General features: G+C 49.7%; 2 protein-coding genes across 3 annotated transcripts in view; one reads left to right on the forward strand and one right to left on the reverse strand.

Moving 5' to 3' along the window:
• TAP2 (transporter 2, ATP binding cassette subfamily B member) overlaps nucleotides 1–23,478 on the forward strand; it is a 64,564-nt gene extending 41,086 nt beyond the window's left edge. For both annotated transcript variants that reach the window (XM_063938192.1, XM_063938191.1), the window contains exons 7-12: nucleotides 6,676–6,804; nucleotides 9,308–9,496; nucleotides 12,723–12,896; nucleotides 19,368–19,527; nucleotides 20,563–20,699; nucleotides 21,267–23,478. In XM_063938192.1, coding sequence (XP_063794262.1) covers nucleotides 6,676–6,804; nucleotides 9,308–9,496; nucleotides 12,723–12,896; nucleotides 19,368–19,527; nucleotides 20,563–20,699; nucleotides 21,267–21,452 — 975 coding nt within the window. In that variant the 3' untranslated portion in view covers nucleotides 21,453–23,478. The remainder of the gene's footprint in view (nucleotides 1–6,675; nucleotides 6,805–9,307; nucleotides 9,497–12,722; nucleotides 12,897–19,367; nucleotides 19,528–20,562; nucleotides 20,700–21,266) is intronic.
• Nucleotides 1–26,690, reverse strand: part of TAP1 (transporter 1, ATP binding cassette subfamily B member) — a 209,578-nt gene that overhangs the window by 64,645 nt on the left and 118,243 nt on the right. The gene's annotated exons all lie outside the window — the stretch shown is intronic.

Genomic DNA, 26,690 nt, shown 5'->3' on the forward strand with positions numbered 1-26,690 from the left:
CAGTTCACTGACTCTAAAGGCCCCAAAAAAGGCCATAACGAAACACAATGTAAATAAAAGTGCTTCGTAATTAGATGCACAGACATCCTGCAACACGACCGCCATGCGCCGCAATATTGAAATGGTTATTGGTCTACGTGCATCTTGAACAGGGGGCATAACTCGAGCCCAACCTTTAATAATCTTTGCTAGAAAGAAAGACTTAGTAAAATCATGCTGGCCATAAAGCCTCAAGAAATAAGAAAGAGCAGACAGTAAACGTGTTACGAACCCTCTTGATCTGCCTGCTCTAAAACATTCCCACACATAATCCAATAACATTGCGTAATCGGTCTTACCTTGTTCCTGATGCAGGCGCACATATCTTTCCCACTCTCCCATGGCATTTCTGTACCCTCGGAGAGTGGAGGGAGCCAGGGCTCGCAGAGCTAAGCCCTCCAATCCGGGCGTATAACCTGCCAGGCATAAGACGGGCAAGGGTCACCAGATACATTCGCATCTGGAGCTAGCACCCTAAACCTGCGCCACTCGAAACGCGATAGCGCATCTGCCACGCCGTTTTCAATGCCCGGAACATGCTTAGCGCAAAAACTTATATTTGATTGGAGGCAGCGCAATACTATCTGACCCAACAATCGCAGTGCTGGAAGGCCAGATGCTCTCTGACTGTTGACCGACTGAACCACCCCCAAGTTATCACACCAAAAAACTACTGACAAGTTGGCTAGAAACTCATGCCATAACTCCAGAGCCACCATTATAGGGAATAATTCTAATAATAACAAGTTACTAGTGAGACCCTCTTCCACCCAAGATTTTGGCCATGGGGAAGAACACCACCTACCCTCCAAAAATGCTCCAAACCCCGTGGAACCTGCTGCATCCGTGAATAATTGCAACTCAACATTGGAAATGGGTATGGACTGCCAAATGAGAACACCATTAAAGGTGGACAGGAACTCTTCCCAAATGTGTAGATCCCTGCGAATTTCATTGGATAATCTTATGAAATGTCTCGGTTTTTTAACACCCGCTGTGGCTCTCTCCAACTTCCTGCTAAAAACTTTACCCATGGGTATAACTCGACAAGCAAAATTGAGAGACCCCAATAATGATTGGGCCTGTTTGAGCGTCAACTTGCCGTTTGCCAAAGCCACCATTATCTCTCCCCTTAATTTTTCTATTTTTTCTTTGGGTAAACGACAACATCCTTCTATGGTATCAATCTCTATACCCAAGAATGTCAACACCGCTGTGGGACCTACCGTCTTCTCCTCAGCCACTGGGACCCCAAATTCTTTTAATAATGACAACGCCTTTGATAAAATGTTCCCACAAATGTCGGATCCAGCAGGACCCATGAACAAAAAATCATCTAAGTAATGAACAATTCCAAACTGACCTGTACTTTTGGAAATGCACCAATGCAGAAAACTACTGAATTTTTCAAAATATGAACAGGATATGGAGCAACCCATTGGAAGACACCTATCCACATAAAAACCGTCATCCAGCCGGAAACCTAGATAACGAAAAAATTCCGGATCAATGGGCAACAGCCGAAAGGCCGACTCTATATCAATTTTACTCATAAGAGCCCCTCTACCGAATGATCTCACCTTGGCTAAAGCGTCCTCGAAGGACTGATACACTACCATGGACAAACTTTCAGGAATTGCATCATTCACTGAAGACCCTCTTGGAAATGATAAATGCTGAATTAACCTGAATTTACCTGGAGTCTTTTTTGGCACAACCCCAACTGGGGACAAAATTAACTCAGGCAATGGAGGGCAACTAAAAGGACCTACCATCCTACCCAAAGCAACTTCCTTATCGACTTTTTCTTTTAACATAACTGGGAACTCCTGAGCCGAACGTAAATTGCAAACCCGACCACATTTAACTTGGCCTTTAATAGGCAACGGAAAACCTTTTGAGAAACCTAACCTTATAAACTCAGAATCGTCTTTATTTGGATAGTGATCCAACCAAAGCAATAATTTGTTCAACTTAACTGGAGTAGGTGCCCTACTTAGACACTGCCGCAGCTGGGATTCGTTGTTGCTGCTTGTGCCAACCTCTCCCACTAGCTGTTTGCTGGCAGTTTTTAATGGGATGGGTTCCTTCACAGCGGATACAAACATGCCGAAAACGACACTTGAACCCTAGGGTACATTGACTATTATTGAAGGCATAGCATTTGCCTGCCCGATTCTTACCCACCAACCATCTGTTACTAGAATTACCTCGTTTATCTCCCAGACCCTCTAGGCCACTCTTAAGAGGCTGGGTAACATCTACAAAAATTTCCACATCTTTTTTACCAAAATCCATAATCTCCTTCCCATTTTGTTTTCTCCGAAACTCCTCATCATAGGCCCTCCATGCTGTTCCGCGCCCGGATCTGGCTAATTCGTGTAGCAAATACATATATTTGATAATGTTCATGTGCTCCTGAGGCCTGGATTCCAAATAACAGGCTGCAAAAATAAGCATGCCCTTCTGCCAGTTAGAGTAAGACTTATAAGCCTCCTCACCTATACCTGATTTCTTTGTAGCCGCTTCTAATGCTTTCCTACCTTTGCTAGTTAAAGCAAATATATTGACAAATTTTCCTTGTCTAATACGCTCCCTAATTCTAGGTCGTACTCCTCTCAATACCGCAGTATTAGCGCATTGCAAAGAATCCTCAGGACCCTCCTCCGAGGACATGCCGGAGCTACTATGTCTGCGCCTTCTTTTATGTTTTGCATTGCAACCCCTGCATCTGCTATCACATGAAACTGAGGACTCAGAGGAAGAAGTAGATGAGTCCCTGTGACCTCTGCGCCTATGCTTACGCTTTTTTGACGCTTTTTTCCCACATACTTTATCTGTAACTGCGCCCCTGTTACCAGTCTCCACCACTGCATCATTCTGGCGCGCTGCCGGGTGCACAACCGACTCACCATAAAGACCTCCCTCGTCCAGGGCAGACTCCACCACAGCAGCTGATTCCCCAGAATCGTCCTGTACATCAGGGGCTGCAAAGGACTCTGTAGAAATGCAAGGAGAAACATCTACCAAAAACTCATTAACATTCCTATTGCCCCTATTACTTCCACCCGATCTGGCCTGTAAAACAGCCGCCCCTGATTCACTAACAACATCCCTCTGCAGACCGACAGTATTCTCCTCCCTCAAAAAATTCCTTTCGGTGTTATTAGCGTTCAGCACCGGGACCAGCGCTGATATAACCGAGGTGCATATAGACACTACCTCAGACGAGTTGAATCCAGCGCCATTACTTCCAAAACGTACCGCATCGGCATAAGACCTCCCCGGTACTGTGCCCCTCATAACACGTAGCTCCGGTGCTCCTTTCTTACCCCTAATATTACACGTGGCGGGCCTTCCTTGCTGTCTTACAGCACTTCTAATACCCGATGTGCTCGCGCCCTGGCCCCTACAACCGTGTCAGCGCTATTACATATAGTACTAACCGAACCCATTGTAATACCACTGTTAGGTGCCCCCTCTCCTTGCACCGACTCTTGTAACCTTGTACCTCTCCCATTGTGCTCACCTCTGGTAAGAACCGAACTGCGTAGACCACCTCTGGCAGCCACGGCCCCCCGCGGGCCCACGGGGCGACCGCGGCGTACCTCAGGCACATGCACTCCTGAGGTAACTACCCGAGATGTTACCATTCTCCTAAACACCCCGTTCGACGACTCCGCCATAGCCCCCACACTTCGTGACATGTTATTCACGGAAACTGGTTCTTTAGAGTAATTTCTCAAATTATTAGTCACCACAGCAGGTCGTGTCACAGACGCGCTACTAACCCGGCCTCTGCGTGACGCAGCTTCGCCCGCCAAAAGCCTCTCAGGCGGTCGAGCCCGACCCCTGGTGGCGGCATTACCAACACTATTCCTAGCCTGACTTCTTGTCTGTACAGACCGCTGCTGCCCCCTCCCTGTCACTAAGACAGCAGCATCCCTTTCCCCGCTGTCAATAAAACGAACAGGGGGACGCACAGCACGACTGGGCCTCGGCATGTTAAAAGATAGAAAAGATAGATAAGAGAAAGTCCAAGAATAAAAGGAGAATGAAAAGCTTAAAGATTAGTAAAGATGGAAAGGAAATGAGAAGAAAAACACCACAAAATCACAAATAATACACAGTTCAGTACAAAACAAATGCAGAGCACTTCACTGTTCAATTTTCACTGAGGAAAAAGAGGGGGAACCTAATCAGTCCTCTCCTTATAAGGACTAAGCCCCTCCCATCACCAGACTCCTCAGTCAACTCATAGGCCCATCGTTACCATGGATACCTCCACTTCTCCAGCTGTTTCATTCAGCCTGCTATTCAGAATTTTATGTCACTACAGCCATATAAAATGTCCTCCGTTCTCTTTATCTCGGCCAGTTGTACAGACGATGATTCAGGCCAGGAAGCTGGTAACTTCTGGAATTTATCACAGGGTGTGGCACATTTACATTGCTTGGTGTGAAAAATGCGGATTGACACTGGACCTATTTAGGGTGCTTCATCTATTGTAATTTCTTCAGGATGACCTCACTAAGGGTTTGCGACTTGCCTCACTAAAAGGCTAGATTTCTGCCTTATCGGTCCTTTTTCAAAGGAAATTGGCTCTCATTCCAGAGGTACAGACTTTTCTACAGTGTGTTATTCAAATTCAACCACCCTTTGTTCCCCCGGTTCCTCCCTGGGACTTAAATTTAGTCCTTACGGCCCTTCAAAAATCTCAGTTGGAACCTTTGGAATCTGTGGAATTATGATTTCTAACACTCAAAGTTGTTTTCCTTTTGGCCATTGCCTCAGCCAGATGGGTTTCGGAGTTGGCGGCACTGTTTTGCAGACCGCCTTTGTTGGTCTTTCATGATGACCGCGTGATTTTGCGTACAAAACCTTCTTTCCTTCTGAAGGTCGTAACGGTTTTCCACCTTAATCAGGACATTGTCCTCCCAGCGTTTACTCCGGCTTACTCCAGGGAGGAAAGACATTTGGCCTTATTGGATGTGGTTCGGGCCTTACGCATTTACTTGTCTCGTACTCAATCTATTCGTCGCACGGATACGTTGTTGGTGCTGGTTGACGCACCCAAACGTGGTTGGCCGGCTTCTAAGAACTCGGTGGCTCGTTGGGTAACTTCGGCTATTCGACAAGCATACATTTCTTCTGACGTTGCTGTGCCTACTCCAATACAAGCTCATTCGACTAGGGCTGTTGGAGCCTCTTGGGCTGTTCGCGCGGGTGTTTCTGTTGAGCAGCTGTGTAGAGCGGCGACCTGGTCGTCCGTGCATACCTTCACAAAGTTCTTCTGTTTTCATACGTTTGGTTCAGAGACTGCCTCTGTTGGGCGTCAGATTTTACAGACGTCTATGCCGTCTACGTCTCCCTCCTCTCATTAGCTTGCTTTGGGAAATCCCTCAAGTAACAGTGCAGTGTCCCCCAGATGGATGAAAGAGAAATTATTCCATCTGGGGGACGCTGCGATCCCTCCCATATATTTGTCTGGTTTAGTGGTTATATTCTGTTATGTCTCTATTGGCTTGGCTAAACATTAACTGAGCTACTGACTAGTCAGGCTGGAGATGGGAGGGGTTAGAGGGGGGAGGAGTTAGTTTTTTATAGGTTCTGTGCCAAACTCCACTACCGCACGCCTCTAACCCACAAGTAACGGCGCAGCGTCCCCCTGATGGAATCAGAGAAAGAGTTTTTACGGTAAAGAAACAAAAATCCCTATTTATTCTTGGTGGGGTTGGGGAGTCTCTCACTCTTCCCATGTCTAATACACTCCATAGACTCCTCTGGTTTGTCGGTCACAGCAGAAACCCATCTTGTTGCCCAATATTCCCACCACTAAAAATGTACTTAGCTTTCCCATGCTCATGCTGCCAGTAACTGTCTTAGGAGGAGGCAGCTTCTCTGTTCTAGTGACTAAGTGATTGGCTTGCAGTCTCATCGTTAACAGAAATTCCTGTCATGTACAGATTAGTGGATTGTCACACAGAGGATTATGTTGGAGCAAACATCTGTGACATGGTTTGCGCAGGAAGCGTTGCATAAGCTCACATAAAATAAAATCTCATTGGTGTTGTGCCTTAACTTTTTTTCACATCTGTAATTGACCGTTAAAGGCTTATTTCATCCCTTCCCCCATCTCAGAACTGTGGTCATCTCCTGCCGAATGCCCCTCAGCAGTTTTTGGGAGAACTCTGCCTATGTTGCAGTGGTGATAACCAGTACTTACGCTGGGATCAGTACGTAATCCCGCTGGACGGGATCCCGGCGGTCGAAATACCGACGCCGGAATCCCGACCACACAATCCCGACAGGGGTGGCGAGCGGAACGCAGCCCCTTGCGGGCTCGCTTCGCTCGCCACGCTCGGCACACTATTATATTCTCCCTCTATGGGTGTCGTGGACACCCGGGGAGGGAGAATATGTCGGGATTGTGGCGGTCGGGATTCCAGCGTCGGTATTTCGACTGACCGCATCCCCTTACGCTCTATTACTGGTATATGTTTAGCCTATGTGGCGCTGCAAGCACTTTGTGACGCCTTATAAATAAAAGTTAATAAGAATATTATAATAATAATTATAAACTGCATAGATTCATACATATGTATTTTACTGTACTAATATGTTTCTCTCCTGTAGATCATAAACCTGGGAATTCAGGTCCTAATGTTATGGCTTGGGCACAATTTAATCAAGAGTGGAGCTATGAGCAGTGGGGAGATGGTGTCCTTCATCCTATTCCAGATGCAGACGGGAGACTATTTGCGGGTGAGTGACGAAACGCGTTGCGCTACTCCTAGTCAGTGCTTCTCTGTGTACAGTATAACAAGGGCATTGATTAACTCATCTGGTTCTGATACTTTTCAGTTTAGCACAGGATACTTCTTAATACCTTAATCCAGTCTTTTATTAGTGGCGATCATCATTTGTTAAAACAGAAGTTGTCAGTGAGAACATGCAGCACTGACCTGTACATTTTTTACTGGAAGACAAATTAATCAGAACCGTAAGTCATGGAGATCTCCCAGAGACAGACATGAATCTCTCCAGAAACGTCTTTGAAGATATCTCGCAGAGAAGTGGAGCTCTCCCAGAGTGACAGCTTCTGTCCTTCTACTCCAAAGGAGGTTTACATCCAGACTGAGCTCAATTTAGGACACACGCATTCATGTTTGACAGATCTACCTCCCCAGTCATACTCCCCACCCCACTGGCCACTGTCTCCAAGAATAGACAATCAGAGAGAAGATCATGGAGCCCTCCCAGAGATAGCTGTGAAGATCTCCCAGAGAAGTCAATGATCATTCCTAGAGGGGACCCTGGAGATCTGACAGAAAATGTCCTGGAGCCTTCCCAGAGAGAGCAGGGGAGATCACTCAGAAAAGACAAGGAACTTTCCCAGAGTGGACCCTGGAGATCTGACAGAAAATGTCCTGGAGTCCTCCCAGAGAGAGCAGAGGAGATCTCTCAGAAAAGACAAGGAACTTTCCCAGAGTGGACCCTGGAGATCTGACAGAAAATGTCCTGGAGCCTTCCCAGAGAGAGCATATGAAATCATCCCAGGTAAGACAAGGAACTTTCACCAGAGTGGACCCTGGAGATCTGACAGAAAGTGTACTGGAGCCCTCCCAGAGAGAGCATAGGAAATCTACCAGAGAAGACAAGGAACTTTCCCAGAGTGGACTCTGGAGATCTGACAGAAAATGTCCCGGAGCCCTCCCAGAGAGAGCAGGGGAGATTTTTCAGAGAGGGACATATTGCTGTCTGATAGAAGATCATGGAGCTCCCTGGGAAAATCTCTCAGATAGAGTCTTGGAGCTCTTACAGGGAGGCCAAGGAGGACACTCAGAGTAAACTGAGAATCCCTAGCGGTATTTTATAGGTGTAATTACTAATTACATTCAAAGATGCTTCATTTTTTGGGGGGGAGGGGGGGACTTTAATTATTTGTTATTGCAATTTTCATTCCTTATAATGTTTCATGTAAATGAGAAAATCACTGAATTGAGAAAATAATTGCTGAGTCCATTGTAGTGTCAGTGAGGTATAATAAGGGCACCTTACACTGTGTGTGGGAGTAGTATGTAGAGCCGGATGTAATGAAGTCCAAATTGGCCGGTGCGGGTTACCGGCTGAACTTGCACGTTTTTTTTTTAAAGTGGCAATCATGTACAAGGCATGGTTTTGCATTGTACATGATTGCCGCTTTAAAAAAGTGTCAGAGTTCTGCCTAGAGTCTTTAAATTCATTCCCTCTGTACATTTATATCTATCTGTTCCAACCCATTAATGTTCACTTTCCCATTTCCCGAGCCTGGTGATTATATGCTGATTTAACTGTCTTCATTCTGAAATATTTTGCGTCTGTAAGTTGACCTGTATGACTATGTGTGTGTGAGTTTTACGTCATACAGTCTGAAAAGTTTGTGGAGGAGATATATCAAATATTGAGGGGAACTATAAAGCGGAGAGAGATAAAGGGGTCTATCTACTAATGGTGGGTACACACTGATAGATATATCTGCCGATCAGTTGATCTGCAGATATATCTATGGACGGATCGGGCAGTGTGCTGTGCATACACACTGCCCGATCCGTTGGGGACTGACGTCATAAACTGGGTGGGCGTGTACACACGCCCGCCCAGTTCCGCTGTCAATCACCGCCAGCTGCCGCAGCGTGTGTACGGGTAGCCGGCTGATTGCCCGTACACACACAGCGATGCGCCAGTATAAGCGATGCGCCAGTATATATCGGTAGATAGATTGCCCGTCGGCTGTGCTGCGGGGCCGACGCGATATGTCTGTGAACGACGGAGTTCACAGACATATCTCCCGTACACACTGGCCGACAGACCCGCGATATATCGGCCAGTGTGTACCCACCTTAAGTCATGGAGAGAGATAAAGTGGACGAAGATAAAGTACCAATTAGCTTCTGTCATGTTACAGGCTGTGCTAGAAATATGACAGAAGCTTATAGCAACTCTTTTCTTCTCCAAGATTTGATAAATCTCCCCCTGTGTGTTTTCAGGTGATGAATGTATAGGTAATATACTGGCCATGCTACAGTAGTTTGTATAGTTTATGATTTTTATTCTGAGGGAGGGGCAAGGAGGGCTGTATGTGGCTAATAGATTGGCTTTAGACTGCAGAAAATGCTGATAAAAAAAGTCAGTGTAAAAGATTTTCTGGATTTACCCAAAATATTTGATGATGGATCCCTATTAATCTGCGCTACTTCTCACCGACCCGTTTATGTCCCCCTCTTAGTCCCTGGTGCACATGCTCAGTGAGATAACACATTCAGCTGGCGCCGCCAGCAAAGTCTTCCAGTACCTGGACCGGGAGCCGCTGGTCTCCACGTCTGGTTCTCACTGTCCTGATGATCTACGTGGTGAATTTGAGTTCAGGAACGTGACATTCTCCTACCCTTCCCGCCCAGACGCCACCACCCTGCAGGTGAGTGTAACTGCCGCTGCGTGTCCTCGGTCACCTCGACCAGAAGCACGACTGGACGTGTCATAGGGGCAACAAAAGATGGAGACTGTCAGGGGGAAATTTTATCAGGCTTTACACCAAGCGGCAGGTTTTCATGGGCTGTCGATTTTCATCCATTGCCGCCATGGGTATGTGCTGGTGGTCGGAATGCCGTCGGTCACATGACTGACCGTGGCATCCCGGCTTTTAGAATGCCGACAGGTGACGGGGCAATTAATTTACCCCTCACCTGCCCACTACCCTTACCCTAACCCATCTGGGGTTGCGGCTAGGGCTAAGGACACGGGGTGTTGGATACAGCTAACTCCCCCTGTGTTGCCTAAACCTAACCTCCCCCCGGTCCATAACCCTCACCCCAGTACTCAGCATCGGGATGCCGTCAGTCGGGGTTCTGAGGCCGACATTCTGAGCGGTGTCAGGATTCCGGGGTCGGTCATCTGACTGCCAACATCCAACGCGCCAGGATGCTGACCGCATTCCCGCCCCCAGAATTTAAACCTGCAATAGTATTAAATACAGTGGTTTTGCATTCAGTATTATTGCTGTTTTAAATCCTGTATGCATAAGCGACAAAATTGACATGACCTAGACAGGCAAGCACATTCCAGAAGCCCCAAAATGGCGGCTTATACCGCTCTATGCTGACATGTAATGTGAATGGGAAAAGTTCCGTCCCTGAAGCCTTATATATAAAGTTAGGCCGTGGACGCACTTAAGTGATATCGGCACAATATGTCGTTTCCAGGCAAATTGTAACAACATATTGTGTGGATCGCACAGTGTACCCACAATTGCGTGCTCCCACGGGTCATTTGCAATATCTTCTTGTTGGCCGTGCGTGCCAACCAGAAGATATCGGGTGAAATGTAATGTGTTGCAGGCTGTGTGGGACTGCCCGTATTTTTAAAGCGGCAATCATTTAAAACAAGGCTATTAAATTTCACCTATTGTGTAGGGGTGTGGATCATTAGATCGACAGTGTCTAGGTCGACAATGTTTAGGTCAACCACTATAGGTCGACAGGGTCAGAAGGTCGACATGTTCTAGGTCGACAGGTCAAAAGGTCGACATGAGGGTTTTTTTGTGTCATTTTCTTCGTAGAGTGACCGTGAACCCCAATTAGTGCACTGTGTCCCCTCGCATGGCTTGCTTCACTCGCCATGCTTCGGGCAGATTACCGTTCCAGTCGTAGTCCACGTGGATCGTTGAGTATGAAAAAGTAAAAAAAAAGACCTTCTGACCCTGTCGACCCAGTGACTGTCGACCTATAGTGGTCGACATAAACATTGTCGAACTAGACACAGTGTGTACGCACAGTGCGATATATCGTCCCGTCGCCCCTCGGATCGGCGGGGAACTCATTGTTCTGATGTGTACATGGCCTTAGATACAATGACCTAGGTATGACATTCAATATCACACGCATGTTTGGAAATTAAAGTGAATTTTATCTAACTTGTGTTATTTACACCTAATGTCTGTAACTCTATAGTTAGATAAAGTTAAAATCTAGCACACTAAGGGAGGGATTCAATTGTACCTAATCATTTTTAGCGCAGTAAAAATGGGACTTTACTGCAATGTTTTTTTTAGACGCAACTTTTTTCCTGGTTAATTCAATTACCCCCCATTTTTACTGCAGGAAAAATTTCAGTTTTCAGGCAAAAACCCATAGGATACGGGATAACTTCACAGATCCATGGAACTTATCTGGGATTTTGTTGCGGCTAATTGAATTCCCCCATATTTATTAAGCAGTCTCCTCTACTGTCTCCTCTCTTTATCCAAGGCTATAATCAGAGACATCATAGCTATAGCCATAAGCTATTTACTGGTGAAATTGCTGTCCCCACGGTCCTCTATGGGGGCGATGGAACCAGTGGTGACAAAGTGTTCATTATACCTGCAATTGTGATCTGCAAAAGCTGCGTATTTCACATTAACCATCAGACTGCCAGGTAATGAGGATTTATTGGCCACACACATCTGAAGAGGTCAACATATTTCACAGTGCTCTCACTGAATCATAGAACTCATTAATACAGTATGTCCACACTGTGTATCGGTATGGCTGCACTTTTATCTGACAGAGGGGTCTATTCATGAAGCAGTGAAAAGTGTGGGGAAGTGAGCCAGTGGAGAAGTTGCCCATGGCAACCAATCAGTACTGACTTAACATTTATAATTTGCATACGACAAAATTATACAGCGCAGCTGATTGGTTGCCATGGGCAACTTCTCCCCTGGTCACAGTGGGGGTCAATCCGAGTTGATCGCTCGCTACGGATTTTTTTCGCAGCACAGCGATTATGGCAGAACGGGGCTAATCTACACCACAATGTGCACGCACGGCGTACAAGTGCAAAGAGCTTTGAGGTTTTACACAGGTTCTAGCGACGCTTCCAGTCGCACTGGTGGACGCAAGGAGATTGACAGGAAGTGGAAGTTTCTGGGTGGCAACTGACCGTTTTCGGGGAGTGTTTGGAAAAACGCAGGTGTGGCCGGGCATTTGCTGGGCGGGTATCTGACATCATTACTGGGTCCTTCGTCGCAGCAATCATCACACAGAATAAGTAACTACAGGGCTGGTCTTGTTCTGCACAAAATGTGTTTGCTGCCATGCGGCTGCACAGGCGTTCGCACTCCTGCAAAGCGAAAATACATTCCCCCGTGGGCGGCGACTATGCGTTTGCACGGCTGCTAAGAGTAGCTAGCGAGCGATCAACTCGGAATGAGGGCCAATGTTCCAACTGCGGAGGGACTAAATTCCCACCATTGGAGAATAACGGGATTTGGGGATTTGACAATAACTTCTCCACTGGCTCACTTCTTCACACTTTTCACTGCATCATAAATAGACCCCAGAGTTTTAGAATGCACAGATTATGGGCTAGATTTATCAAAGCATTAAGAGAGATGCCAACCAATCAGTTCCTTACTGCCATGTTACAGGCTGTGTTTGAAAACTGACTTGAGCTGATTGGTTAATAGTTTACCTCTCTCCACGCCTTGATAAATCTTCCCCTACATTTCTACAACCTCAGTAATGAGCTATAGCTGTAGTATAGTCTAATGAGTGCGTCTGAGATATAACTTATGTCTCTTTTTGTTTTATTCATTGATCTGCAAGATAAACTTCGTCCATGTTCCGTCTAATACTGCAATTTCCTCCTCTAACTTCCTGCAGAATGTCTCATTCACCCTTCCCCCCGACACCGTCACTGCTCTCGTTGGGCCCTCTGGCGGTGGTAAGACAACCTGCGTGTCGCTGCTGGAGAGGTTCTACGAGCCCCATTGCGGGGAAATCCTGCTGGACGGAAGGCCAATAGCTGACTATGAACATCAGTACCTTCATAGCAAGGTAATACTAGGAGGACGTTATAGGGTTACTCCACCTGTAATGTAATATTTACCAACAATGAACTATAGGATTCTCATGTCAGGGAACTACAGGAAGCTGAAATGCCCCTGTGGCAGCACTGTCCTCTGTAGCTCTCTTCCTATCAGTGGGTTGTAATGGGAGCGGGCACAGCGCTGTTTGAATATGTACTTATCCGATTGCCAAAGCTGGGACGCTCACTGCAGGAGTGTGTGATACAGTACAGACTGTCTGACCCCCTACCCAGCACTCACACACTGCCATGCCCCGCCACCTCTCTGGTCACCAGACGCTCACTGCAGGAGTGTGTGATACAGTACAGACTGTCTGACCCGCTACCCAGCACTCACACACTGCCATGCCCCAACACCTCTCTGGTCACCGGACGCTCACTGCAGTAGTGTGTGATACAGTACAGACTGTCTGACCCCCTACCCAGCACTCACACACTGCCATGCCCCACCACCTCTCTGGTCACCGGACGCTCACTGCAGTAGTGTGTGATACAGTACAGACTGTCTGACCCGCTACCCAGCACTCACACACTGCCATGCCCCACCACCTCTCTGGTCACCGGACGCTCACTGCAGTAGTGTGTGATACAGTACAGACTGTCTGACCCGCTACCCAGCACTCACACACTGCCATGCCCAACACCTCTCTGGTCACCGGACGTTCTCTGCAGGAGTGTGTGATACAGTACAGACTGTCTGACCTCCTACCCAGCACTCACACACTGCCATGCCCCACCACCTCTCTGGTCACCAGACACTCACTGCAGGAGTGTGTGATACAGTACAGACTGTCTGACCCCCTACCCAGCACTCACACACTGCCATGTCCAACACCTCTCTGGTCACCGGACGCTCACTGCAATAGTGTGTGATACAGTACAGACTGTCTGACCCGCTACCCAGCACTCACACACTGCCATGCCCCACCACCTCTCTGGTCACCGGACGCTCACTGCAGTAGTGTGTGATACAGTACAGACTGTCTGACCCCCTACCCAGCACTCACACACTGCCATGCCCCAACACCTCTCTGGTCACCGGACACTCACTGCAATAGTGTGTGATACAGTACAGACTGTCTGACCCCCTACCCAGCACTCACACACTGCCATGCCCCACCACCTCTCTGGTCACCGGACGCTCACTGCAGGAGTGTGTGATACAGTACAGACTGTCTGACCCGCTACCCAGCACTCACACACTGCCATGCCCCAACACCTCTCTGGTCACCGGACGCTCACTGCAGTAGTGTGTGATACAGTACAGACTGTCTGACCCGCTACCCAGCTCTCACACACTGCCATGCCCCAACACCTCTCTGGTCACCGGACGCTCACTGCAATAGTGTATGATACAGTACAGACTGTCTGACCCCCTACCCAGCACTCACACACTGCCATGCCCCACCACCTCTCTGGTCACCAGACGCTCACTGCAGGAGTGTGTGATACAGTACAGACTGTCTGACCCGCTACCCAGCACTCACACACTGCCATGCCCCAACACCTCTCTGGTCACCAGACACTCACTGCAGGAGTGTGTGATACAGTACAGACTGTCTGACCCCCTACCCAGCACTCACACACTGCCATGTCCAACACCTCTCTGGTCACCGGACGTTCTCTGCAGGAGTGTGTGATACAGTACAGACTGTCTGACCCCCTACCCAGCACTCACACACTGCCATGCCCCACCACCTCTCTGGTCACCGGACGCTCACTGCAGGAGTGTGTGATACAGTACAGACTGTCTGACCCCCTACCCAGCACTCACACACTGCCATGCCCCACCACCTCTCTGGTCACCAGACGCTCACTGCAGGAGTGTGTGATACAGTACAGACTGTCTGACCCGCTACCCAGCACTCACACACTGCCATGTCCAACACCTCTCTGGTCACCGGACGTTCTCTGCAGGAGTGTGTGATACAGTACAGACTGTCTGACCCGCTACCCAGCACTCACACACTGCCATGTCCCACACCTCTCTGGTCACCGGACACTCACTGCAGGAGTGTGTGATACAGTACAGACTGTCTGACCCCCTACCCAGCACTCACACACTGCCATGCCACACCACCTCTCTGGTCACCGGACGCTCACTGCAGGAGTGTGTGATACAGTACAGACTGTCTGACCCCCTACCCAGCACTCACACACTGCCATGCCCCACCACCTCTCTGGTCACCAGACGCTCACTGCAGGAGTGTGTGATACAGTACAGACTGTCTGACCCGCTACCCAGCACTCACACACTGCCATGTCCCACACCTCTCTGGTCACCGGACACTCACTGCAGGAGTGTGTGATACAGTACAGACTGTCTGACCCGCTACCCAGCACTCACACACTGCCATGTCCCACACCTCTCTGGTCACCAGACGCTCACTGCAGGAGTGTGTGATACAGTACAGACTGTCTGACCCCCTACCCAGCACTCACACACTGCCATGCCCCAACACCTCTCTGGTCACCGGACGCTCACTGCAGGAGTGTGTGATACAGTACAGACTGTCTGACCCGCTACCCAGCACTCACACACTGCCATGCCCCAACACCTCTCTGGTCACCGGACGCTCACTGCAGTAGTGTGTGATACAGTACAGACTGTCTGACCCGCTACCCAGCACTCACACACTGCCATGTCCAACACCTCTCTGGTCACCGGACACTCACTGCAGGAGTGTGTGATACAGTACAGACTGTCTGACCCGCTACCCAGCACTCACACACTGCCATGTCCCACACCTCTCTGGTCACCAGACGCTCACTGCAGGAGTGTGTGATACAGTACAGACTGTCTGACCCGCTACCCAGCACTCACACACTGCCATGCCCCACCACCTCTCTGGTCACCAGACACTCACTGCAGGAGTGTGTGATACAGTACAGACTGTCTGACCCCCTACCCAGCACTCACACACTGCCATGTCCAACACCTCTCTGGTCACCGGACGCTCACTGCAATAGTGTGTGATACAGTACAGACTGTCTGACCCGCTACCCAGCACTCACACACTGCCATGCCCCACCACCTCTCTGGTCACCGGACGCTCACTGCAGTAGTGTATGATACAGTACAGACTGTCTGACCCCCTACCCAGCACTCACACACTGCCATGCCCCACCACCTCTCTGGTCACCAGACGCTCACTGCAGGAGTGTGTGATACAGTACAGACTGTCTGACCCGCTACCCAGCACTCACACACTGCCATGCCCCAACACCTCTCTGGTCACCAGACACTCACTGCAGGAGTGTGTGATACAGTACAGACTGTCTGACCCCCTACCCAGCACTCACACACTGCCATGTCCAACACCTCTCTGGTCACCGGACGTTCTCTGCAGGAGTGTGTGATACAGTACAGACTGTCTGACCCCCTACCCAGCACTCACACACTGCCATGCCCCACCACCTCTCTGGTCACCGGACGCTCACTGCAGGAGTGTGTGATACAGTACAGACTGTCTGACCCCCTACCCAGCACTCACACACTGCCATGCCCCACCACCTCTCTGGTCACCAGACGCTCACTGCAGGAGTGTGTGATACAGTACAGACTGTCTGACCCGCTACCCAGCACTCACACACTGCCATGTCCAACACCTCTCTGGTCACCGGACGTTCTCTGCAGGAGTGTGTGATACAGTACAGACTGTCTGACCCGCTACCCAGCACTCACACACTGCCATGTCCCACACCTCTCTGGTCACCGGACACTCACTGCAGGAGTGTGTGATACAGTACAGACTGTCTGACCCCCTACCCAGCACTCACACACTGCCATGCCACACCACCTCTCTGGTCACCGGACGCTCACTGCAGGAGTGTGTGATACAGTACAGACTGTCTGACCCCCTACCCAGCACTCACACACTGCCATGCCCCACCACCTCTCTGGTCACCAGACGCTCACTGCAGGAGTGTGTGATACAGTACAGACTGTCTGACCCGCTACCCAGCACTCACACACTGCCATGTCCCACACCTCTCTGGTCACCGGACACTCACTGCAGGAGTGTGTGATACAGTACAGACTGTCTGACCCGCTACCCAGCACTCACACACTGCCATGTCCCACACCTCTCTGGTCACCAGACGCTCACTGCAGGAGTGTGTGATACAGTACAGACTGTCTGACCCCCTACCCAGCACTCACACACTGCCATGCCCCAACACCTCTCTGGTCACCGGACGCTCACTGCAGGAGTGTGTGATACAGTACAGACTGTCTGACCCGCTACCCAGCACTCACACACTGCCATGCCCCGCCACCTCTCTGGTCACCAGACGCTCACTGCAGGAGTGTGTGATACAGTACAGACTGTCTGACCCCCTACCCAGCACTCACACACTGCCATGTCCAACACCTCTCTGGTCACCGGACGCTCACTGCAGTAGTGTGTGATACAGTACAGACTGTCTGACCCGCTACCCAGCATTCACACACTGCCATGTCCAACACCTCTCTGGTCACCGGACGCTCACTGCAGGAGTGTGTGATACAGTACAGACTGTCTGACCCGCTACCCAGCATTCACACACTGCCATGTCCAACACCTCTCTGGTCACCGGACGCTCACTGCAGGAGTGTGTGATACAGTACAGACTGTCTGACCCCCTACCCAGCACTCACACACTGCCATGCCCCAACACCTCTCTGGTCACCGGACGCTCACTGCAGGAGTGTGTGATACAGTACAGACTGTCTGACCCCCTACCCAGCACTCACACACTGCCATGCCCCAACACCTCTCTGGTCACCAGACACTCACTGCAGGAGTGTGTGATACAGTACAGACTGTCTGACCCGCTACCCAGCACTCACACACTGCCATGCCCCGCCACCTCTCTGGTCACCGGACGCTCACTGCAGGAGTGTGTGATACAGTACAGACTGTCTGACCCGCTACCCAGCACTCACACACTGCCATGTCCCACCACCTCTCTGGTCACCGGACGCTCACTGCAGTAGTGTGTGATACAGTACAGACTGTCTGACCCCCTACCCAGCACTCACACACTGCCATGTCCCACCACCTCTCTGGTCACCAGACGCTCACTGCAGGAGTGTGTGATACAGTACAGACTGTCTGACCCCCTACCCAGCACTCACACACTGCCATGTCCAACACCTCTCTGGTCACCGGACGCTCACTGCAGTAGTGTGTGATACAGTACAGACTGTCTGACCCGCTACCCAGCATTCACACACTGCCATGTCCAACACCTCTCTGGTCACCGGACGCTCACTGCAGGAGTGTGTGATACAGTACAGACTGTCTGACCCGCTACCCAGCATTCACACACTGCCATGTCCAACACCTCTCTGGTCACCGGACGCTCACTGCAGGAGTGTGTGATACAGTACAGACTGTCTGACCCCCTACCCAGCACTCACACACTGCCATGCCCCAACACCTCTCTGGTCACCAGACACTCACTGCAGGAGTGTGTGATACAGTACAGACTGTCTGACCCGCTACCCAGCACTCACACACTGCCATGCCCCGCCACCTCTCTGGTCACCGGACGCTCACTGCAGGAGTGTGTGATACAGTACAGACTGTCTGACCCGCTACCCAGCACTCACACACTGCCATGTCCCACCACCTCTCTGGTCACCGGACGCTCACTGCAGTAGTGTGTGATACAGTACAGACTGTCTGACCCCCTACCCAGCACTCACACACTGCCATGCCCCGCCACCTCTCTGGTCACCGGACACTCACTGCAGTAGTGAGTGTGTTGACTGCACATTGGGCCTAATTCAGTTGCGGTTGTTATTGCTGCTGCTGTATCTTTTGCCATATGCAATCGCGACTATGATGGTAATTCAGACTGCATTGCCGCAGCGGCAGCGATCGCAATCTGAATTACTTTGTGGAGTCGGGCGCACTGCACGTGCGCACCCCGGGAGCCCAGTGAGCACATCTACGATCAACTCTGAATTACCCCCTATATGCTAATATGGGCAAAAGCTTACCTGAGCATAGCGACGCCCAGTGCTGTTGCGTCATTTCCATCCAACGACGTACAATTGCTGATACATCGGTACCACTGGTACAAATCGGGACATGCCGCAGAATCTGAGTGCCTCTGAAGACGCTCAGGCTGAGCTGCTCTCCTGGGACGCTGTGTGCTCTGCAGTAACAAGATCGCAACTGCTAATGTACGCATGCCCAGAAACAGCGTCTGAACGGCCATGACGCTCCTACGTTTACCCGACCACTCCCCGTTACCACCCCCAAACGCTATCTTCCTAACCGCCACCATAATTCAATTGCTGCATGTGCGCTCTGCAACTCAAATGCATGTGCAGTAAGAAAACATGGACGTACACACAACAGCCGCTTTGTGACTGCATCTGAATTAGGCCCAATGACAGGAGTTTGTATATTGTGACCACAATGAGTTGATTACAATGTATTTTCCAGGTGGCGCTGGTGGCTCAAAACCCAGTTTTATTTTCCGGGACGATAAAAGAAAACATCGCTTACGGCGTCCAGGACTCCAGTGATCAGCAGGTGACGGCAGCAGCGAGAGAGGCCAAGGCTGACGTCTTCATCAGAGACCTGGACTCGGGATACGACACAGGTGAGAGGGTCTCCGCCAGGCCGCACACCAGTAATAGCATTACTCGGATCACTTCATTGCAGCACATGTGCCGTACTGTGCTACACTCTCATACAGGAGACGTAAACATTTCTGTCAGTGTCTAGACTGCAAGCTCTTCTGACCGGTAAATAACTTGTATGGTATACCAACGACAAGTGCTGTCTTGCTCATTTCTAGTCATATAGATGAGCTGCTTCAGAGTAACAGTACATAATATTCTCAGTATATCCTATTAGTTTGGACCATTAATAACCCACCTGTCTCCTTATACTGATAAGCTGAGTCACTGTAAGTGGCCCTGTAGGACAATAGTTGGGAAATTTGGGGGTAGATTTACTAAGGGAGGAGTTTTTTAGAATTGGTGATGTTGCTCATGACATTATTTAAAATGTACCTACTGTATATGTACACATCGTGGGGTCACTCTGATCCAGCAAGGCCTGAAACTATATATTATATGGGTTAGGTTCGTGTGACCGGCGGTCAGGAGATCCTGGCTTTTAGATGGCCGGCATACCCACGAGTGGGAATAGTCACTATTGGTCGGCATGCCAACCGGCGGGCAGTTCAGCATTTTGGGATCCCGGCTTCGGTATTGTCATCCCATCCACAAGCATACCAGATGAGGCAGCCATGTTGGGTGCAATACGAAGGATACACGGTGGGGGGTGAGCCATACAAGGGCCCAGCGCATATACAACTGACACTTGTGTAGTAGTATGATGTACCCTGTATGTAGGGCGCAATGGCAGGGTGTGCAATCAGTGGGGGTACACATTACAGGGAAAGCACACAGTGGGGTGGAAGAGAAAAAAAAACAACAGGGGGGAAAAACCAATTGCAGGTAACCAGTGGCCGAAGGATAATTGGGATAACATTAGCTTGATAGCGGCCCTGCTAGGATAGACTGAATATTTAGATGATGCATTGACGTTCTCAGTCATGGCTGCCGGATGTAGCGCACACTTTCTGTGTATGAGGCTAAATAGAAGCATTATGTATTCTTTATGCCAGATGTCGGGGGCAGCGGGAATCAGCTGGGCGCTGGTCAGAAGCAGCGGATCACCCTTGCCCGCGCGCTGGCGCAGAGACCCCGGCTGCTCATTCTGGACGAGGCCTCAAGTTGTCTGGATGTAGACACGGAGCATGAGGTACGGTGTTGTCCTCCTCTTACCCTGTTCCCCTGTCTCATGTCTCTCTTTCTCACACTGGGCCCGGTTCAGTAGGGGGACGCAATGCTTATGTTTGCGCAGTCAGGAGATTATTTGCTGATGCGCATGCACGAAAAGTCCTAAAAAATCCTTTGATGCCTCCGTCCTCCAGAGTGTTCTCAGACGGATGCTGTGCACGTAGTCACTGCTGGCGTAGAGCCATGGGCATTCCCGGGCAGGGGGTAGCCTGAAGGGAACACAGAAAAGGCCGTCTCTATGTGCGTGCTATAGGACTGTCACAGGCGTGTCCATGAACGTGGCTGCGTTCCCTAATACAGAGCCGCAGCCACGGAGGCCATGTTTAGAGGAATATCAGTGCGCAGGTGTTGGAGTATTCAGTACCACTGGAGTAGTTGCATTGTCCACGGGTAATTGCATTGTCCACGGGCACGCTAGTAGACTAGGAGGAGGCTGAAAATAGCATTTGCATATTAGCGCCATTGCAACTCCGCAAAAAGTCGCAGTCGTGCATGCATTATCTGAATCAGGTCTGTCTCTCTTCCACAGATCCAGCAGTCTCTGCAGAGCACCCGGGGCCTCTCCCTGCTCATCATCGCTCACAGGCTCCGCACTATACGGAATGCCGATCAGATCCTGGTCCTGGAGGGAGGCCGGATAGTAGAGCGCGGGACTCATGAGGACCTTGTGAGGAACAGAGGAGCTTATTACAAGCTCCTGCAAAATGGCAACTGAGACGCGCTTACCCACTGGGGACAAGAAGAACTGGGCACAGATTGGGGGAGTAGGGAAAGTATGACAGTATTAAGCTGATGAAGACCTGGTAGAAACGTACGTCGCCTTAGGCAGCGTCTTCTAAACAAGAAACCGGAAGACAAGCCTGGAAAATTAGAAACCGTTTTATTATACAGCAATATGTTTCCAAGCAGGATATGTGGCTCTTACTAAATGTAACAGGAAGCGGTTTCCACACTTTGGTTCAATCTTGTTCTCACCATCATCAAGTCCTGATCTTTCCTGCCCCATCCCCCCCATCCTGTACGTTCTTCATCAAGTAGTTATTACCTGGTGGCAGCGTCTGGTAGATCTCTGCACAGAGCTTCTCTCCTGTACCATCTGTTTGCACTATACAGAAGTAGTGGTACCTACACATAAAGCACTTACCTTCCTTAGGGCCTAATTCACACCTGATCGCTGTTGTGCGAAATCGCAAAGGAGGACGATTATCGAACGACTGCGCATGTGTACGAAATGTAATGCGCAGGCGCGAGGTCAAACTGCGAAAGAAATCAGCGTTTTTTTATTGTTAGGCGAATGCAGGCGGACGTTTGTGGGTGGTAACTGGACGTTTTCTGGGAGTGTCAGGAAAGATGCAGGCGTTCCATAGCGTTTTTTAGGAGGGTGTGTGGCGTCAGCTCCGGCCCCGATCAGCCTGATTCTATCGCACTGTGGTAGTAAGTGCCGGGCTACACACAGACTGGAAAAATCATTAGATGGTGAGTGAGTTGTGAATGGATTTGCAGCTGTCCGGCGTCTGTAAAGCTTTTCGCACGGCGTACACAGACTTACACAGGGCGAATTTTCACTGTGTCTGGCCGGCGACTATCCGATCGCAACCTCTGCAGAGTCACAAGGGAACGATCAGGTCTGGATTAGGCCCTTACAACGCTCTGATTGCATCTTCCCTACTAGGCTTTGATAAATAGGGGTAGATTATAGAGGATTTTCTAAGCTACTGAGAGTGAAATGTGTCTGGTTTGTTCTCTTGTATTCTGCTCAGTTCTTACCTGCAATAAATGTAAATGACTTAGCAGTAGGATTTAGATGCTAAAACAAGAACTAAGGGGGCGATTCAGAGATGGATGCAGCAGCGCGTCTGTACGCGGCGGCCGCGTCCATCTGGTCTGCGCACGCGACCCTTCTTCTTACTGCCACACCCTGGAAGGATGCGGCCGCTAGGTGATTAACAGCAGCGGGTGTCCGGGGAGGGGGCGACGTTTCGCAGGCGTGGCGGGCCAAACGGGGGCGTGTCGGCAGCGTTTTCAGGGCAGTTGCGTAACATCACGCGCAGCCACTTCCGGACAAAAAACAGCCTGATGTGATGGCACTGGAGGAGTAAGTCCGGGGCTGCGCAGAGACTGCACACAGTGGATTTTAGCAGCTCGGCGTACACATGGGATCGCACACTTGCACAGCAAATATACACTCCCCCTGGAGGCGGTGACTATCTGAACGCAGGACAGCAAAATTAGCAGCTCAGCGATCAGTTCTGAATGACCCCCATAGTCTGGTGCATGTTTCCAAGAACTGTAGTATGTCAGTATTGTGTGATATATGTGTTATTGTTACTATTTCGCTTGTCTCAGTGTTGGGTCTTTGTACACGGTGTTGGAAAAAAACTATAGACACAACGTTGTGCAGATCATCAGAGGTGTGTTATCAGAGCTGCACCACGGCTTAGTGCACTGTGCACACAACCTGCGTTCCTGTGAGCTCTGCTGTATTGTGTTCTATCGCTTACAGTGGACTGACGTCACATGAAGTGACAGCTTGTAAGTGACAGCTTGTAAGAGAGCGCAGACCAACGTGCATATAATGGGCCTTAATGACGCCATCTGATCTCTGTGTACAGTACAATGCTTTAGTCTCAATTCTCTGCAGAAATGACCTGAGTTGTGTTTTTTTCCTGGGTCCAGGACCCCATCCATGTAATAGACACTGTACAAAATGTATTTTATAAATGAAAGACGTTGAACGATTACAGAGTATGTTATTATGTCAACCATCTTCCATCATACTGGGATAAATGACTGCACCACATTTCAGCATATAAATACAAGTTATGGACAATGGGACTGTTTCATGTTTGTAAGCAAAGCAAAAAGCAAGTAACTGGACAAAACCATTTTGCACTGCAGGTGGGGAAGATGTAACATGTGCAGAGAGAGTTAGCTTTGGGTGTGTTTAAACTGAATTCTAAATTGCAGTGTAAAAATAAAGCAGCCAGTATTTACCCTGCACAGAAACAATATAAACCACCCAAATATAACTCTCTGTGCACATGTTACATCTACCCCACCTGCAGTGCAACTCTCAACCACCTGCAGATCGGGCAGTTAGGAAGTATGGATACGCTGGTGAAAGTTTTGCACATATTCGTGTAATGGTTTCAGCCTGTAGGAAATGTACAAGTAATGGAGACCAATGTGAGAGTGCCTCATTCAGTAACGAAGCAGAGGGCAGACAGAGGTAAATCACCGCTTGTGTGCAACGGATCTTACTAGGAAGGATGAAACTGTCACCTGCCTCTGGCATGATTGAGACCCCCTCCCCCCCCCCCTACAGCCTCTACAGTTTACACCATGATGATATCCCCTAGCTGCTAAATGTTCTATACTATTATGATTATTAATAACCATTATTTAATCAATACCACTTCACAGTATTGTACACATAGACATATTTATTATATAGTAACGATAAATGAAAATACACATGCAGCAACCCCTATACCTGGTCCTGGCAGTGTCATCTTACCGGTGGATGGTGCAGAATAAGCCAAGGATCTGGCATAGTGGCAGAGTGTTGTTGGCTCCTCTGTGGGACCATATTTCTGTATACATCCCTGGAAAGATGTATAGGGAGGGGTGCAGGGCACTCAGTGATCAGTACTGGGTGCAGGTTGTGCCATGGGCCATGTGTGCACCTATGATGGATACTCCACTGCAGCTAAGGAAAAGGTACTAAGAGAAATCATGAATGGTATGAGGCTGGGGAAACAGAGGGGATGGTATGAGGCTGGGGAAACAGGATGGTATGAGGCTGGAGAGACACGGGTACTCAGAGGCTGGATAGACTGAGGGGATGGTAGGCTGGAGAGACAGAGGTGATGGTATGAGGCTGGAGAGACACAAGTACTATGAGGCTGGAGAGACAGAGGCTATGGTACTGTATGAGGCTGGTGAGACAGGCTATGGTATGAGGATGGAGAGACAGGGGATGGTATGACGCTGGAGAGACGGGATTGTATGAGGCTGGAGAGACAGAGGTGATGGTATGAGGCTGGTGAGACAGAGGTGATGGTACTATACTGTATGAGGCTGGAGAGACAGAGGGGATGGTATGAGGCTGGAGAGACAGGGGATGGTATGAGGCTGGAGAGACAGAGGGGATGGTACTATACTGTATGAGGCTGGAGAGACAGAGGGGATGGTATGAGGCTGGAGAGACAGGGGATGGTATGAGGCTGGAGAGACGGGATGGTATGAGGCTGGAGAGACAGAGGGGATGGTACTATACTGTATGAGGCTGGAGAGACAGAGGGGATGGTATGAGGCTGGAGAGACGGGATGGTATGAGGCTGGAGAGACAGAGGTGATGGTACTATACTGTATGAGGCTGGAGAGACAGAGGGGATGGTATGAGGCTGGAGAGACAGAGGGGATGGTATGAGGCTGGAGAGACAGGGGGGATGATATGAGTCTGGAGAGACGGGATGGTATGAGGCTGGAGAGACAGAGGTGATGGTATGAGTCTGGAGAGACGGGATGGTATGAGGCTGGAGAGACAGAGGGGATGGTACTATACTGTATGAGGCTGGAGAGACAGGGGATGGTATGAGGCTGGAGAGACAGGATGGTATGAGGCTGGTGAGACAGAGGTGATGGTACTATACTGTATGAGGCTGGAGAGACAGAGGGGATGGTACTATACTGTATGAGGCTGGAGAGACGGGACGGTATGAGGCTGGAGAGACGGGATGGTATGAGGCTGGTGAGACAGAGGTGATGGTACTATACTGTATGAGGCTGGAGAGACAGAGGGGATGGTATGAGTCTGGAGAGACGGGATGGTATGAGGCTGGAGAGACAGAGGGGATGGTATGAGGCTGGAGAGACAGGGGGGATGGTATGAGTCTGGAGAGACGGGATGGTATGAGGCTGGAGAGACAGAGGGGATGGTACTATACTGTATGAGGCTGGAGAGACAGGGGGGATGGTATGAGTCTGGAGAGACGGGATGGTATGAGGCTGGAGAGACAGAGGTGATGGTACTATACTGTATGAGGCTGGAGAGACAGAGGGGAAGGTATGAGTCTGGAGAGACAGAGGAGATGGTATGAGGCTGGAGAGACACAAGTACTATGAGGCTGGAAACAGAGGCAATGTTATGAGGCTTGAGACACGCAGATACTATGAGGAGGGGAAGGTACTGTATGAGGCTGGAAAGACCGAGGGGATGATATGAGGCTGGAGAGACAGAGGGGATGGTACTGTATGTGGCTGGAAAGACAGAGGGGATGGTATGAGGCTGGAGAGACAGAGGGGATGGTATGAGGCTGGAGAGACAGAGGGGATGGTATGAGACTGGAGAGACAGAGGGTATGGTATGAGGCTGGAGAGACAGAGAGGATGGTATGAGGCTGGAGAGACAGAGGGGATGGTATAAGACTGGAGAGACAGAGAGGATGGTACTGTATGTGGCTGGAAAGACAGAGGGGATGGTATGAGGCTGGAGAGACAGGGGATGGTATGAGACTGTAGAGACATAGGGGATGGTATGAGGCTGGAGAGACAGAGGGGATGGTATGAGACTAGAGACATAGGGGATGGTATGAGACTGGAGAGACAGAGGGGATGGTATGAGGCTGGAGAGACAGAGGGGATGGTATGAGACTGTAGAGACATAGGGGATGGTATGAGGCTGGAGAGACAGAGGGGATGGTATGAGACTGGAGAGACAGAGGGGATGGTATGAGACTGTAGAGACATAGGGGATGGTATGAGGCTGGAGAGACAGAGGGGATGGTATGAGACTGGAGAGACATAGGGGATGGTATGAGACTGGAGAGACAGAGGGGATGGTATAAGACTGGAGAGACAGAGGGGATGGTACTGTATGTGGCTGGAGAGACAGAGAGGATGGTATGAGGCTTCAGAGACAGAGGGGATGGTATGAGGCTGGAGAGACAGA

This window comes from Pseudophryne corroboree, chromosome 8 (genome assembly GCF_028390025.1).
Source record: "Pseudophryne corroboree isolate aPseCor3 chromosome 8, aPseCor3.hap2, whole genome shotgun sequence".
Classification (NCBI taxonomy): Eukaryota; Metazoa; Chordata; class Amphibia; order Anura; family Myobatrachidae; genus Pseudophryne; species Pseudophryne corroboree.